Source organism: Callorhinus ursinus, unplaced genomic scaffold, assembly GCF_003265705.2.
Source record: "Callorhinus ursinus isolate GAN/ISIS: 27379988/994484 unplaced genomic scaffold, GSC_fseal_2.0 scaffold29, whole genome shotgun sequence".
Lineage (NCBI taxonomy): Eukaryota > Metazoa > Chordata > Mammalia > Carnivora > Otariidae > Callorhinus > Callorhinus ursinus.
This window is the reverse complement of record NW_027397091.1, coordinates 1201474-1213895: the sequence shown is the minus strand read 5'-3', so window position 1 is coordinate 1213895 and position 12422 is coordinate 1201474. Positions and strand designations below refer to the sequence as shown.

General features: G+C 44.2%; 1 protein-coding gene across 4 annotated transcripts in view; it reads left to right on the top strand.

Annotated features, from left to right (window-relative positions):
- DNAAF9 (dynein axonemal assembly factor 9) overlaps positions 1–12422 on the top strand; it is a 129922-nt gene that overhangs the window by 70851 nt on the left and 46649 nt on the right. For all 4 annotated transcript variants that reach the window (XM_073878312.1, XM_073878311.1, XM_025876579.2 and 1 more), the window contains 3 exons: positions 6201–6304; positions 10901–11047; positions 12131–12219. In XM_073878312.1, coding sequence (XP_073734413.1) covers positions 6201–6304; positions 10901–11047; positions 12131–12219 — 340 coding nt within the window. The remainder of the gene's footprint in view (positions 1–6200; positions 6305–10900; positions 11048–12130; positions 12220–12422) is intronic.

The following is a 12422-nucleotide window of genomic DNA, read 5'->3' as shown; positions in this document are numbered from 1 at the left end:
GCACCAACATCAAGAGTTGCTGACTGAGCCAGTCAGACACCCCAGCAGTTTCCTACTTTCTGGAAAGGTGTTGCTCTGCTCCACTATCTTCTCAGTTGCACGATTCCTGAGCAGAAGTCCACTGCCATCCTTATCTTTGTTCCTTCTATAGAAGTTATCTTTTTTTCACTCCAGCTGCTTTTGAGATTTTCTTTAAAAATTTTTTTTATTTATTTCAGAGAGAGAGTATGTGTGCATGCATGAGTGGAGGGAAGGCAGAGGGAGAGAGAGAATCTCAAACAGACTCCACACTAAGCACAGAGCCCAACACAGGGCATAGTCTCATGACCCTGAGATCATGACCTGAGCTGAAATCAAGAGTTGGACACTCAGGGGCACCTGGGTGGCTCAGTCGGTTAAGCGTCTGCCTTCGGCTCAGGTCATGATCTCAGGGTCCTGGGATCAAGCCCCACATCAGGCTCCTTGCTCAGCAGGGAGCCCACTTCTCCCTCTGTCTGCCGCTCCCCCTGCTCGTGCTCTCACTCTCTCTGACAAATAAATAAAATCTTAAAAAGAAAAAAAGAGTTGGACACTCAACCAACTGAGCCACCCAGGCAACCCAGTTTTCTTTCTATCACAGATTTTAAGCAATTTTATTTTTATATGAGTTGTTATGTTTTTTTCCATGTTCCTTGTGCTTGGAATTCATTTTGCTTCTTCAAAGGATGGATTCAGTTTTCCTCAAATTAGGAGTATTTTTAGCCTTTTTTTTTTTTTTTTTTTTTTTTTTTTTTTTTCCCCCTCCCCCCTCCTATTCCAGGCCTCCAGTTACATATCTTTTCTGTCTGAAATTGCCCCACAGTCCCCTGTTGCTCTGTACAATTATTTTCAGTCTTTTTTCTCATCGTGTTTCATTTTGCATAGTTTCTACTTGTATGTATTCTAATTTACTAACCTCTTCTGCATTGTTGTTATGAGTTTGTTAAATTAACACTTGTGAAGTGGAGTACAGGGTACTGAATGGTGAGCCAAGTTCAACAAAAGACCACAAAAGAAATAGAAATAGAGAATTTTATTTCTCACAAGTCCTGGAGGAAGTACAGGGCAATGGCATGCCTCATGCCTGCAGGGCACACAGGAGGATCAAAGCAGAGTGCAGACAGAAGAGAGTGGCAGGACCTGGGGCACATGCCTTTATTAGGGTTTGTGGGTAGAGTGCTTCGGGTTTCCCAGGCTAAGGCCAAATTGGTCAATTCAAACCAGAAGAGCAGGGTTTTGGTAAGCTCCACAAGAGTTTTCTCTAAGGGGTACTTAAGGGGATGGCCCTAGAAGGCAGGGGAGAGCCGATCACAAGGGCTGTTGGGGAGGTCATGTCAGGAACTTACATCTTCTTGTGACTCTGCAGGCTGCTACATAGGGCTTGTGTGAGGGGCCAGTGTCATTTTAAGCACCACCCTCCCCCGCCCCCCAAGCTACGTGGCCAAACAAAATGTATGTGGGGGCAGCAGTATCCTGGAGTAGCTTAAACTTCCACAACTGTCTAATATTCATCTCATTTAGTGTATTTTTCTTCTCAGACATTGTATTTTTCATCTATGGAAGTTTGATTTAGATTATTTTTTACATTTTTCATGTCTCAAGTTAACATGGTTCAGTCTTCTGGCTTCTTGAACACATGGGATACAGTTATAATAATTGTTGTAATATATTTTTCTTCTAGTCTAATCATCTGGCCTTGCTTTTAAGCTTTATTCACCAGGAGACAGAAATACAGCATTTAATTTAGGGCTAATTTCACCCCACTGCTGAGGCAGAATCCTTCTGAATATTCTACCTGACATCCCTGTGAAGTACGAGGTTTTCTACTGTGGCTGGTGGGAATGGGCAGAAAGTCTCATTCAAGGTATGGGTTGATGTTCATTGTTTTACGTAGGAATATCCAGTTTTTCCTGGTCCATTTATTGAAAAGACTCCTTTTTCTTTGATCTGTTTGTGCACTTTTGTTGAATATCAGTTGACTGTATATTTACTATTTCCTATAGGCCTCCATGAATGGTTGGCACTCAAGCAGCTCCTTCATTGTCCCTGTAGTGATTTACAGATTGCAGAGTGTTTTTTTCCACTGGGCAGACATTGTTCAACAGTGAGAAACAGGGGCACTGTAGTGGACACATCTGGTCACCAAGCTGAGTCCTGCCTTCTTATGATGGGAAGGCCCAGGCAGCAGTCATCTGCTATCTGCTGACTTCATTCTAAACCCTCTTGTGTATTCCCTTGTGTCCACATGAAGCTAGTCAAGGACTCTTGAGAAGAGAAAGTCTTCTGCAGCACTGAATGTGAATGAATTGTGCAGCTGCATATTACCTCCAACATGGATGACTCAGGAACAGATGTCAAGAGTATTAAGTCACAGAAGGACACATGTATTAAGATTCTATTTATATGAAAACAAAACAGACGAGACCAAATAATATATGGTTTATAGATACATTGAAGTATGATAAAACTATACAGAATTCGGGATGTTGGTTTCCTCTGGGTAGAAGAGAGAGGGCCATTGAGGAAGGACATTTGGGAGGCTTCAAAGTTACTAGTAATGCTTGATTTCTTAGGCTGAGTGTGGTGAGTGTACAGGCATCAAGGTTATGTTGTTATTCTTTTTCTTTAAGCCGTATGCACACTGTCACATAGAATGAAAATCATCCAGCCATTGCATCATATTTCCCCAGCAAAGATAAATGTTCCCTCTTCACACAGGGTGGACCATTGGAGGTGTCTGAAGAAGGTAAAGCCAAATTCTTCATTGACACTTGGTGTCTTGGTTTGCCCTTCTTTTGGACTCCTGGCAATGCAGAGGTCAATCAAAGATAGAACCATGCCTTGGTCTCCTGTTGCTTCTTGGGTAGTGAGGCAGAACTTCCTCTTACCTTGGGTTTTTAGACTCACGGAACGGAGAAGGAATGACAGTGGCCTTTCAGTAAGGGCACCAGGGATAAGACAAGGGGCCAAGGAGGGTGGCTCAGTTGGTTAAGGGTCTGCCTTCAGCTCAGGTCATGATCCTGGAGTCCTGGGATTGAGCCCCATGTCGGGCTCTCTGCTCAGTGGGGAGTTGGCTTCTCCCTCTCCCTCTGCCCGTCTCTGCTGTGCTCTTTCTCACTCTCTCTCTCCCTCAAATAAATAAATAAAATCTTAAAAAAAAAAAAAAAAGAGCCAAAGAGATCTCTTCAGGAGTTGGTTACTGTGGTCACTGAGAAACCCGTGCAAAGGCATATCCCTTCAGACCGAAGTCTGACAGTCATGAATCCAAAGCAGATACTGGAAGTGTCATCACTTCAAGTGGATTAGGATCTAAGAGACCAGGTAAGAGGCACTGGACCACCCAGTGAGTCACTTCAGTTATTTCATATGTGCTCTGAGGATAAGGAAAGTTACTGCTTCCAGAGCCAGGCTGAGGGGTAGCTGCGACCCAAGATAGCCTTTCTGCACCAGAACTAAAATCAGCTTCCATTTACTGAGTTCCTGCCCTGGGCCAGGCCCCATAATGAGTGCTTTTCCAGCACTGCATTGTGAATTTCTGTCTTCCTCTTTTCCGTTTTGTCTCGAGGCTTCAGAGTATATATAGAGAGGAAATGATTGAGCTTACCTCTCTCATCTGTGCTCTTTTCTGGAAGCTTTGGAAGGATGTTGTCCAGGAGGCCTTTGAGTGATACTGCACTTGCTTCTGAGAAGCTTCATGTTAGAGCTACAGAGGTGGAGGATGAGCCAAGGACCTGGAAGGGTACAGATAGTAAGCAGTAGTAGGAGAGCAGTTCTTACCTCCTAGTATCTTTTGACCCCTTTTTTTTCTATAAGCAGTAGATAGAGTTATCCTGTGGCTGGAATTGATGAGGTCATAGTGTGAGGAGAGTGCTGAAAATCTTGGCTGGACCCTGGGGGAGCTGATGGAGGAGCTAAGACAGCAGAGGAGGGACTGCAGACCGCACTGTGGGCCTCTTGAGGCTAAGAAGCAGAGAAGGCAGTCGTCAGATTAGCCATTTGGAGAGGGCAAAGGGGAAGAAGCCGGGTGAGAACTGAAGGGGCCCCGATGCCACAACACCTTGGCCCCCTACAGACCTCTGCTCTGTACCTGGCTCCACTGCAAGTGGTTCTGTGACTTTGGGAGAAATCTCTAAGCTGTGTCCCCCTCTCAGCCTGGTAAGAAGAAGATTACCTCTTCAAATTGTTGGGAAGGCAGAAAACTATAAAGTACACGACACTTGTTGCAATTAGTGTTGTTAGTAAACACTGAGCAGAATCTGTTCCCATTCCTTTCCCTGACAAATCAGAGATTAAAGCGTGTCCTGTACCGGAAGATCTGCCCTGCATGTGGGTGAGAGGAAAGTCAGCAATTTCTGAGCAATCAGGGAAAAGTAGGGGACTGGGGCTTCAAAGGCTCAGTGATGTTAGAGGATGAGATCAGGGAGTGAGATAGCTAAAAGGCTGATGGTATGCTGTAGTCCGAGAGTAGGTTCTGGGCGAAAAACTTCAGAGGTTGAGATGTCCTGGGTGCTGTTTTACTACTGTGCCATTAGGATTGAGGAGTAGTGAGCCCAGAATGGGGCGTGGGCCATCCCCCAATCTCTCAGAAGAGATGGACAGCTTGGCTGTGGAAGAGAAGACTGAGCACAAGTTGTGGCATGACTGCGAGGGCAGAGAGGTGAGCAGTAAAGAGAAGAAAGGGCTTGTGTCTCTGAGGGAATGAAAGTATTGTGCCAGCATGTAAGGGAATGGTCTGGGAACAGCCGTGAGGAGCCTTGGCTGTGATACAGGATAAGGCTGGGTCATGGGTAGCCTCTACTCAAGAGGGCCACAGGGCAAGGCTACGTGCAAAAGAGGTCGAGCTCTACTTGTTAGAGGCTGTGAAGCTTACAGGGCTCGACCCTCGATGCCTTGAACTGGGCTGCTGCTGCCCCAGGTGCTAAGGTTAGCATTATTTCCCTCTGACCGGTCATCTAGTTCTTCATTTATATTCAGGCTCCAAATCTTCCTCTTGTACCTAAAAGCTGCCTCCACCTCCCCCACTTCTTCCCATGCCCCATTAACACGTACACACAAGCACACATACACACTAGGCCTCTCTGCCTCCTGAAACCCCACCTCCTGAGGAAGACTTCAACTTGAAGTCTCCAAAATTCCTCACCTTGGCCTTTGCTCTTCTTGTCCTCACAATCTCCAGAGCTTTGGGGCTAACTTCCTAGCACTACATCTCGAGGAATCAGTCCATCTTCTTTGTCTTCTGTCCTCTGTCTTAGCAGTTAGATATTGATAACAAGATTACCAAGCTTGTGCCTTGAACTCCAAGAAGTACTTTCTCTCTTGTACAGTTGTGAAAACAAAGAAAGGCTATTAGAAGAACAGAAAGGATATAGCTTGGACCAGCTCCAAGGAGCAGCTTTACCCAGCTGTTTTATGGGTACTCTGGGTGCTTCATTTAAGTCTCCAAAGCAAGCCCAGTCTTGACACCTTCACCTCAGGTGTCTATCCTTTCTTTGGTCTGCCCCCTAGGGCCCATAATGAGCTATTCTGTATGACCTTGGCCGCCCAGGAAACAACAGCTCTCCTTGGACCTGAATCCTTGAACTGAGGAAGCCACATCCATTGTCCACATCCCACCCATCTTGTTCTTGTGAATGTAGAGCAGCAGGCCTCTAGTGTCTGTAGAATCCCCTGTTATCTAACTCAGATGTTCCTTTGCTGGGCACAGGGACCCTTAGGTCCCTTCATCAGTCCTTTACCTGAGACCCTAGTGCTTGCTGGGCTTTAAGTGAGGGATGTGCTAGTCTCTTTAGAGCCAAGCCAGCTTCTGCCAAAATAGGAGAAAGAAGAGTCTATAAACTCAGTGGTGGAGCAGACATACCCAAAGTCTTTTTCAGTGTGTTTCCCTGGAAGACACCCACAAGTGAATGTGAATTTTGCCTCTCTCCTAGCAGCTGATAACTTATTCACTTGTTTTTTTCTAATTCTTATGCAAAGACTGTGATACCTCATTTCTCTCTGAAGCTTCAGGAATGTACATTGGCTTCCCCAGAGCACAGGACTCAGCATAAAAACCGTGTAACTTAAGCATTACAGGTACTAGTCTCTAGTTACCAGTGTGGTGTGCCCTGGCACCTGCAAAGACACTGGGATCTGGCCGCCAGGGTCCAGCCCTCCAGCTCTGACCAGCTCTCTTTTCCTTCCAGGGAAAGTGCACTTCTTCTCTAGTGGTCTTCTGTTTTCTCACCGTCATCACGGAAGTATCGTCCTTTCCAAGGATCACATGAATGCCATTTCCTTCTATGATGGGGTAGGTGTTTTATCAGTCCATGGCTTTGATGTTCAGAAGGATACTCAAACACTTCTGAGACAAAAACCACATAACCCCCTGTCCCTGCTCCACTACCGTGGGACAGGATGTCAGGAACCAGCATTGCCCTTGAGGCAGGCAGGCAGGCAGGGAGTTCATGAAGAGGCCTGTCCAATTGTCAACCTCACTGCTCCATAAAGGGCTTAGCTAGAAAAGAGTTCTGGGTCCGGAGGGCCAACAGCTACCCATGCCCAATTAACTCATCCCAAAAAGGACCAGAAAGTAGGCTGAAGAAGGCCTTAAATGGCCCCCCTCCCACCCAGGGACACAAAGGCTCACCCACTTAAGAACTGGAAAGAAGCTGTTCCTCTAACATTGATGGGGCTCCATTCATCCATTAGCACGAGAAAGAATTATAAGATGAGCCAGAGAGAAGAGAAGTGGCTCACTTTCCCCATGAGGGCTCAGCCCCACCCCCTGACACACCCAGACTTCCCCTCCACCTCTGTGAAAGTTACACCCCCAGAACCACCCTTTAACTTCACCGGTTTTTTTTAACACTTTCCCCTCCCCTTGCAAGGAAGAAGGCAGCTGTGAGTTCTCCCTAGGCTTTTCTCCTGGCCACAGCACAACTCATCTCAGTATGACACTAGAGTGGAGGGCAGGCCCTCTAGTGTGTTTAGTTTCAGCCTCAAAACCAGCCTGTTTGAGTCAAGACAGAGACTAGGTGAGGTGGTATGGTCAGATGGCTCAGAAAATAAGTTCTGTGAACGATTCAGAGAAAATTCTATCTTTCTTCCACATAGAACCTGCTGCCTTAAAGGGTGTTCAGAAGGTCAAGCAGGCCAACAAGACAGAATGGATGGCGTTATTAGATGAAAACGTTGATGAAGGAAGAAAAGATGAATCGTTCAAGTGCTGGGACAATAAGTTAGCTAACTTGGGACAGGGGAGAATGGATTCTTACCTCATATCAAAAATCAAAATAAACTTCTGATAGATTAAAATTAAATATTTTAAATATTTTTAAGTTTCACAAGAAGAAAGAGGAATATAAAAATTTTCCAGAGACAGGAAAACTTTATAAGCTTACAAATGATACAAGAAATTCTAAAGGAGGGGCGCCTGGGTGGCTCAGTCGTTAAGCGTCTGCCTTCGGCTCAGGTCATGATCCCAGGGTCCTGGGATCGAGCCCCACATCGGGCTCCCTGGTTGGCGGGAAGCCTGCTTCTCCCTTTCTCACCCCTGCTGCTTGTGTTCCTTCTCTTGCTGTGTCTCTCTCTGTCAAATAAATAAATAAACTCTTTAAAAAAAAAATTCTAAAGGAAAAGTCTCAGATTTGACCACTTAAGGATTTTAAATATTTTTGCCAACAATTTAATTTATTGACGTATACTTTAAATACAATTAACTGTATCCATTTAAAGTTTTGACAAATGTATACACTCATGAAACCACTGTCACAATCAAGATACAGACAACTTTCATCACCCCTAAAGTTTTCTAATGCCCTTTGCAATTCCTCTTTCCCTCCACTTCTGGCTTTCTGTCACTGTAAATCAGTTTGCAGTTCTAAAATGTTATATAAACGGGGGTGCCTGGGGTGGCTTAGTTAAGTGTCCAACTCTTGATTTCAGCCCAGGTCATGATCTCAGGGTCCTGGGATGGAGTCCTGTGTTGGGCTCCACACTCAGCAGGGAATCTGCTTACAGATTTCTCTCTCTCTCCCTCTGCCCCTTCCCCTGCTTGCATGCGTACTCTCTCTCAAATAAATAAATCTTTTTTTTTTTAAGATTTTATTTATTTGACGGAGAGAGATAGCGAGAGCAGGAACACAAGCAGGGGGAGTGGGAGAGGGAGAAGCAGGCCTCCCGCTGAGCAGGGAGCCCGATGTGGGGCTCGATCCCAGGGCCCTGGGATCATGACCTGAGCCGAAGGCAGACGCTTGATGACTGAGCCACCCAGGTGCCCCAAATAAATAAATCTTTAAATAAAATAAAATGTCATACAAATGGACATCATACATTCTCTACCCTTTTAAGTCTGGCATTTTGCACTCAGTATAATGATTTTTAGATTCATCCATGTCGTTTATATCAAAAGTCTGTTCTTTTTATTGCTGAATAGTATTCCATTGTTTGGATATAGCATAAAATTTATCAGACTAATTTATAATTTGAAACTCTAAAAAGTCAAAGAGAATTTATTAAAAAGCAGAAGATAAACTGGATAAAACATTTTTGGTGATTAAAACAAATGAGTTAATATTTCTTTTCTATGAAGAACTCTGTCTTTATTAACATGAGGTTAGTTAACAGATACATGGAAGTACATCAGAAACAGCCTCACACTACCGTATAAAACAGTAAATCGGCAAAAAGTAAGTAAAAGGTCCTGTTGACAAGGAGAAATGTAAGTAGAATGAATATCCAGCCGTAAGGGTGGCTTTAGAAGATAGTGGGATGCAGTCTTTAAAAATATTTACAGACTGTTTGTAGCAACTTGGTAGATGCTAATGGTAAATTAAATTTTAAAAGCAGGTACAGGGACACCTGGGTGGCTCAGTTGGTTAAGCGTCTGCCTTTTGCTCAAGTCATGATCCCAGGGTCCTGGGATTGAGTCCCACATCAGGCTCCCTGCTCAGCGGGGAGTCTGCTTCTTCCTCTGCCTGCCTCTCCCCCTGCTGTGCTCTCTCTCTCTGACAAATAAATAAAATATTTAAAAATTAAAAAATTAAAAAGAAATGAAAGAAGTTCTAGATAAATGAAAAGACACCCCATGTTCGTGGATAGGAAGACTTAACATTGTTAAGACCACAATTCTACCAAAGCAGTCTACAGATTCAATGCAATTCCTATCAAAATGCAATGACATTTTTTACAGAAGTAGAAAAACCCATCCTGAAATTCATATGGAATCTTAGGGTATCCCCAAGTAACCAAAATAATCTTAAAAAAGAACAGAGTTGGAAAACTCACACTTCCTGATTTCAAAACTTACTACAAAGCTATAGTAATTAAACAACAGTGTGGTATTGGCATAAAGTCAGATACATAGACCAATGGAATAAAATAGCCCAGAAATAAACCTTCACATATGTAGCCAAATGATTTTTAACAAGGGTGCCAAAGATCATTCAAAGGTCTTTTCAACAAATGGTGCTGGGAAAATTAGACATCCACATGCAAAATAACGAAGTTAGATCCTTACTTTATGCCATATACGAAAAATTAATTCAAAATGGAGCACAGGCCTAAATGTCAGAGCCAACACTATTAAACTCTTAGAAGAAAACATGCGGGAGGGTATTATGCTAAATGGAATAAGTCAATCAGAGACAGACAATTATCATATGATCTCACTGATATACGGAACTTAAGAAACAAGGCAGAGCATCAAAGGGAAAGAGAGGAAAAAATGAAACAAGATGAAACCAGAGAGGGAGACAAACCATAAGAGACTCTTAATCTCAGGAAACAAACTGAGGGCTGCTGGAGTGGTGAGGGGTGGGAGGGATGGGGTGGCTGGGTGATGGACATTGGGGAGGGTATGTGTTGTGGTGAGCACTCTGAATTGTGTAAGACTGATGAATCACAGTCCTATACCCCTGAAACAAATAATACATTATATGTTAATAATAATAATAAAAACCATAGGAGTAAAGTCCTCGTGACCTTGGAGTAGGCAATGATTTCTTGGATTATGACACCAAAAACACAGACAACAAAAGAAAAAATATATAAATTGGACTTCATCAAAATTGAAAACTTCTGTGCATCAAAATACAGTATCAAGAAAGTAAAAACAACCCACAAAATGGGAGAAAATATTTACAAATCATGGGTCGCCTGGCTGGCTTGGTAGAGCATGTGACTCTTAATTCTGGGGTCGTGAGTTCAAGCCCCACGTTGGGTATAGAGATAATATTTTAAAAGAATCATATATCGGGGCGCCTGGGTGGCTCAGTCAGTTGGGCATCCAACTCTTGATTTCAGCTCAAGTCATGATCTCAGGGTTGTGAAATTGAGCCCCACATTGGTCTCTGTGCTTGGTGGGGAGTCGGCTTAAGATTTCTCTCTCTCCCTCTTCCTTCCCCCTGCTAAAATAAATAAATCTTTTTTTAAAAATCATATATCTGGGGCGCCTGGGTGGCTCAGTTGGTTAAGCGACTGCCTTCGGCTCAGGTCATGATCCTGGAGTCCCGGGATCGAGTCCCACATCGGGCTCCCTGCTCGGCGGGGAGTCTGCTTCTCCCTCTGACCCTCCCCCCTCTCATGTGCTCTCTCGCTCTCTCTCGCTCTCTCAAATAAATAAATAAAATCTTTAAAAAAAAAATCACATATCTGATTAGGGATTGATACTATAGAAGGAATTTTAAGATGACATTTTCAGTTTAGGAGAAAAGACCCTTACACTTCCCGTCTGTATCTCCCTTAACTGGGTATTGGAAAAGCACATCTATCATTGGACCCCAGTACACCACATAATGTGAAAGTAATTGCAGTGAAATTCGTCACATGTGTCCTGACAATAATTGTGAGGGCTAGTGTCATGCAAATGGCTTTTCTCACTGATGCTCCATCTTTTTCTTTTTAGGATTCCACAAGTGTTGTTGCTGCCCTTCTGATAGACTTCAAAAGCTCGTTGCTTCCTCATCTCCCAGTTCATTTCCATGGATCAAGCAATTTTCTGATGATTGCCCTTTTCCCCAAATCAAAGATATACCAAGCATTTTACTCAGAGGTAACACCAATCATTAACAAAACAAATACTCCTTTTTTTTCCTTAGGAGTTTAGATGGTAAGGCCACATCTCAGGGCTAAGAGTGAGGTGATGAGAGGCAGAGCTGGGAGGGCTGGTGGAGGTGGCTGCTTCTAATCCCCTTGGGTCCTAGAATGGTGCTTTTGCCATTGAGAGATGAGAACCTAAAGGAACTGAACAAAAGGCTTTTTAACTGCTAAGACAAATCTTCTTTGTCCCTTTAAATCCTAATTAGACTCATTTTTCTTTTAGCTACTTTATTGAATTATTTGGCCCTGCCTAATGGATCAGAGCTCTCTACCCCACCCTAGTCTCTCCCTTCCCATGGTTCACAGGCCCTCCCCTTGTGAATGGTCCCACCTAGCAGGCTGCATGTCATAGGCACTCGGTATAGATTGCATGAGGGGGAGCTTACCAAGAATTATACAACCCACTTAGAGACCAAGCAATAGCCAAAGTTAAACACATGGCCAGCCTCATGACTGGTGGAAATGTTCAGAAAGGTCTGATTGCCGCAGCCTGTGAGGAGACATTGTCCCTCTCTCAGGGCAGATTGACTGAACATGGAAGAGAGAAGAGCTGGCCTAGCTGCAGAGTGGCATCTCAGGCTAGTCCATATCTCCCTCCTGCTGCCCGCTGGTCCTCCCTACTTCTTTGTGCTTGTCCTTTCAACCCAGGAACACAGAGAGAGAGCCCTTTACATTCTCTTCAGCCATCCCTCTGCCCCTAGGCAGGACTTGTGTGACCCGCTCCTTCTTCTGGTCCTGTCCCCAGGGAAGAACGTGCCCCTGCTGCGAGAACAGTGTTACCTGACACCTTACTCCGTACTTCCTGGCCTCTGAAGTAGCAGAGTCCCTGGGAGAGGAACCCAGAAAGAAATTCTAGTTTTGAAAAATACAGAACAAAATTGCTGCAGGCCTCTATTTTTGAAACAAACTTGTTTGTTATGATGGTGTTTCTCTGTACTGACAGTCTAGATTTTCAACAACCATCAAATCCCCATGTGGATCCCATATCCTGTTGTTGGGTTTAAAGTGTTCTTTGCTCAAATTCTGTTTTGTTTAGGTCTTCTCCCCCTGGCAGCAGCAGGCTAACTCAGGGCTGTCTTTAAAAGTGATCCAGGAAGATGGATTATCTGTGGAACAAAAGAGATTGTAAGTGGCTGCCTTCAGTGTTTATGCTTGTTTCCCGAAGCTGTGTGTGTCTGCTCTCTCTGCAGGACAACTTATGTTATGTAACACAGGGGTCTTGGCTTCTGAAAGGGCCAGCGCAATCATTTCAGCGCTTCCCCTTGCAGGTAGCCAGTGCCCTTGGGGAAATAGAAGTCAAGAGAGATGAAATCCACCAAGAATCAGAA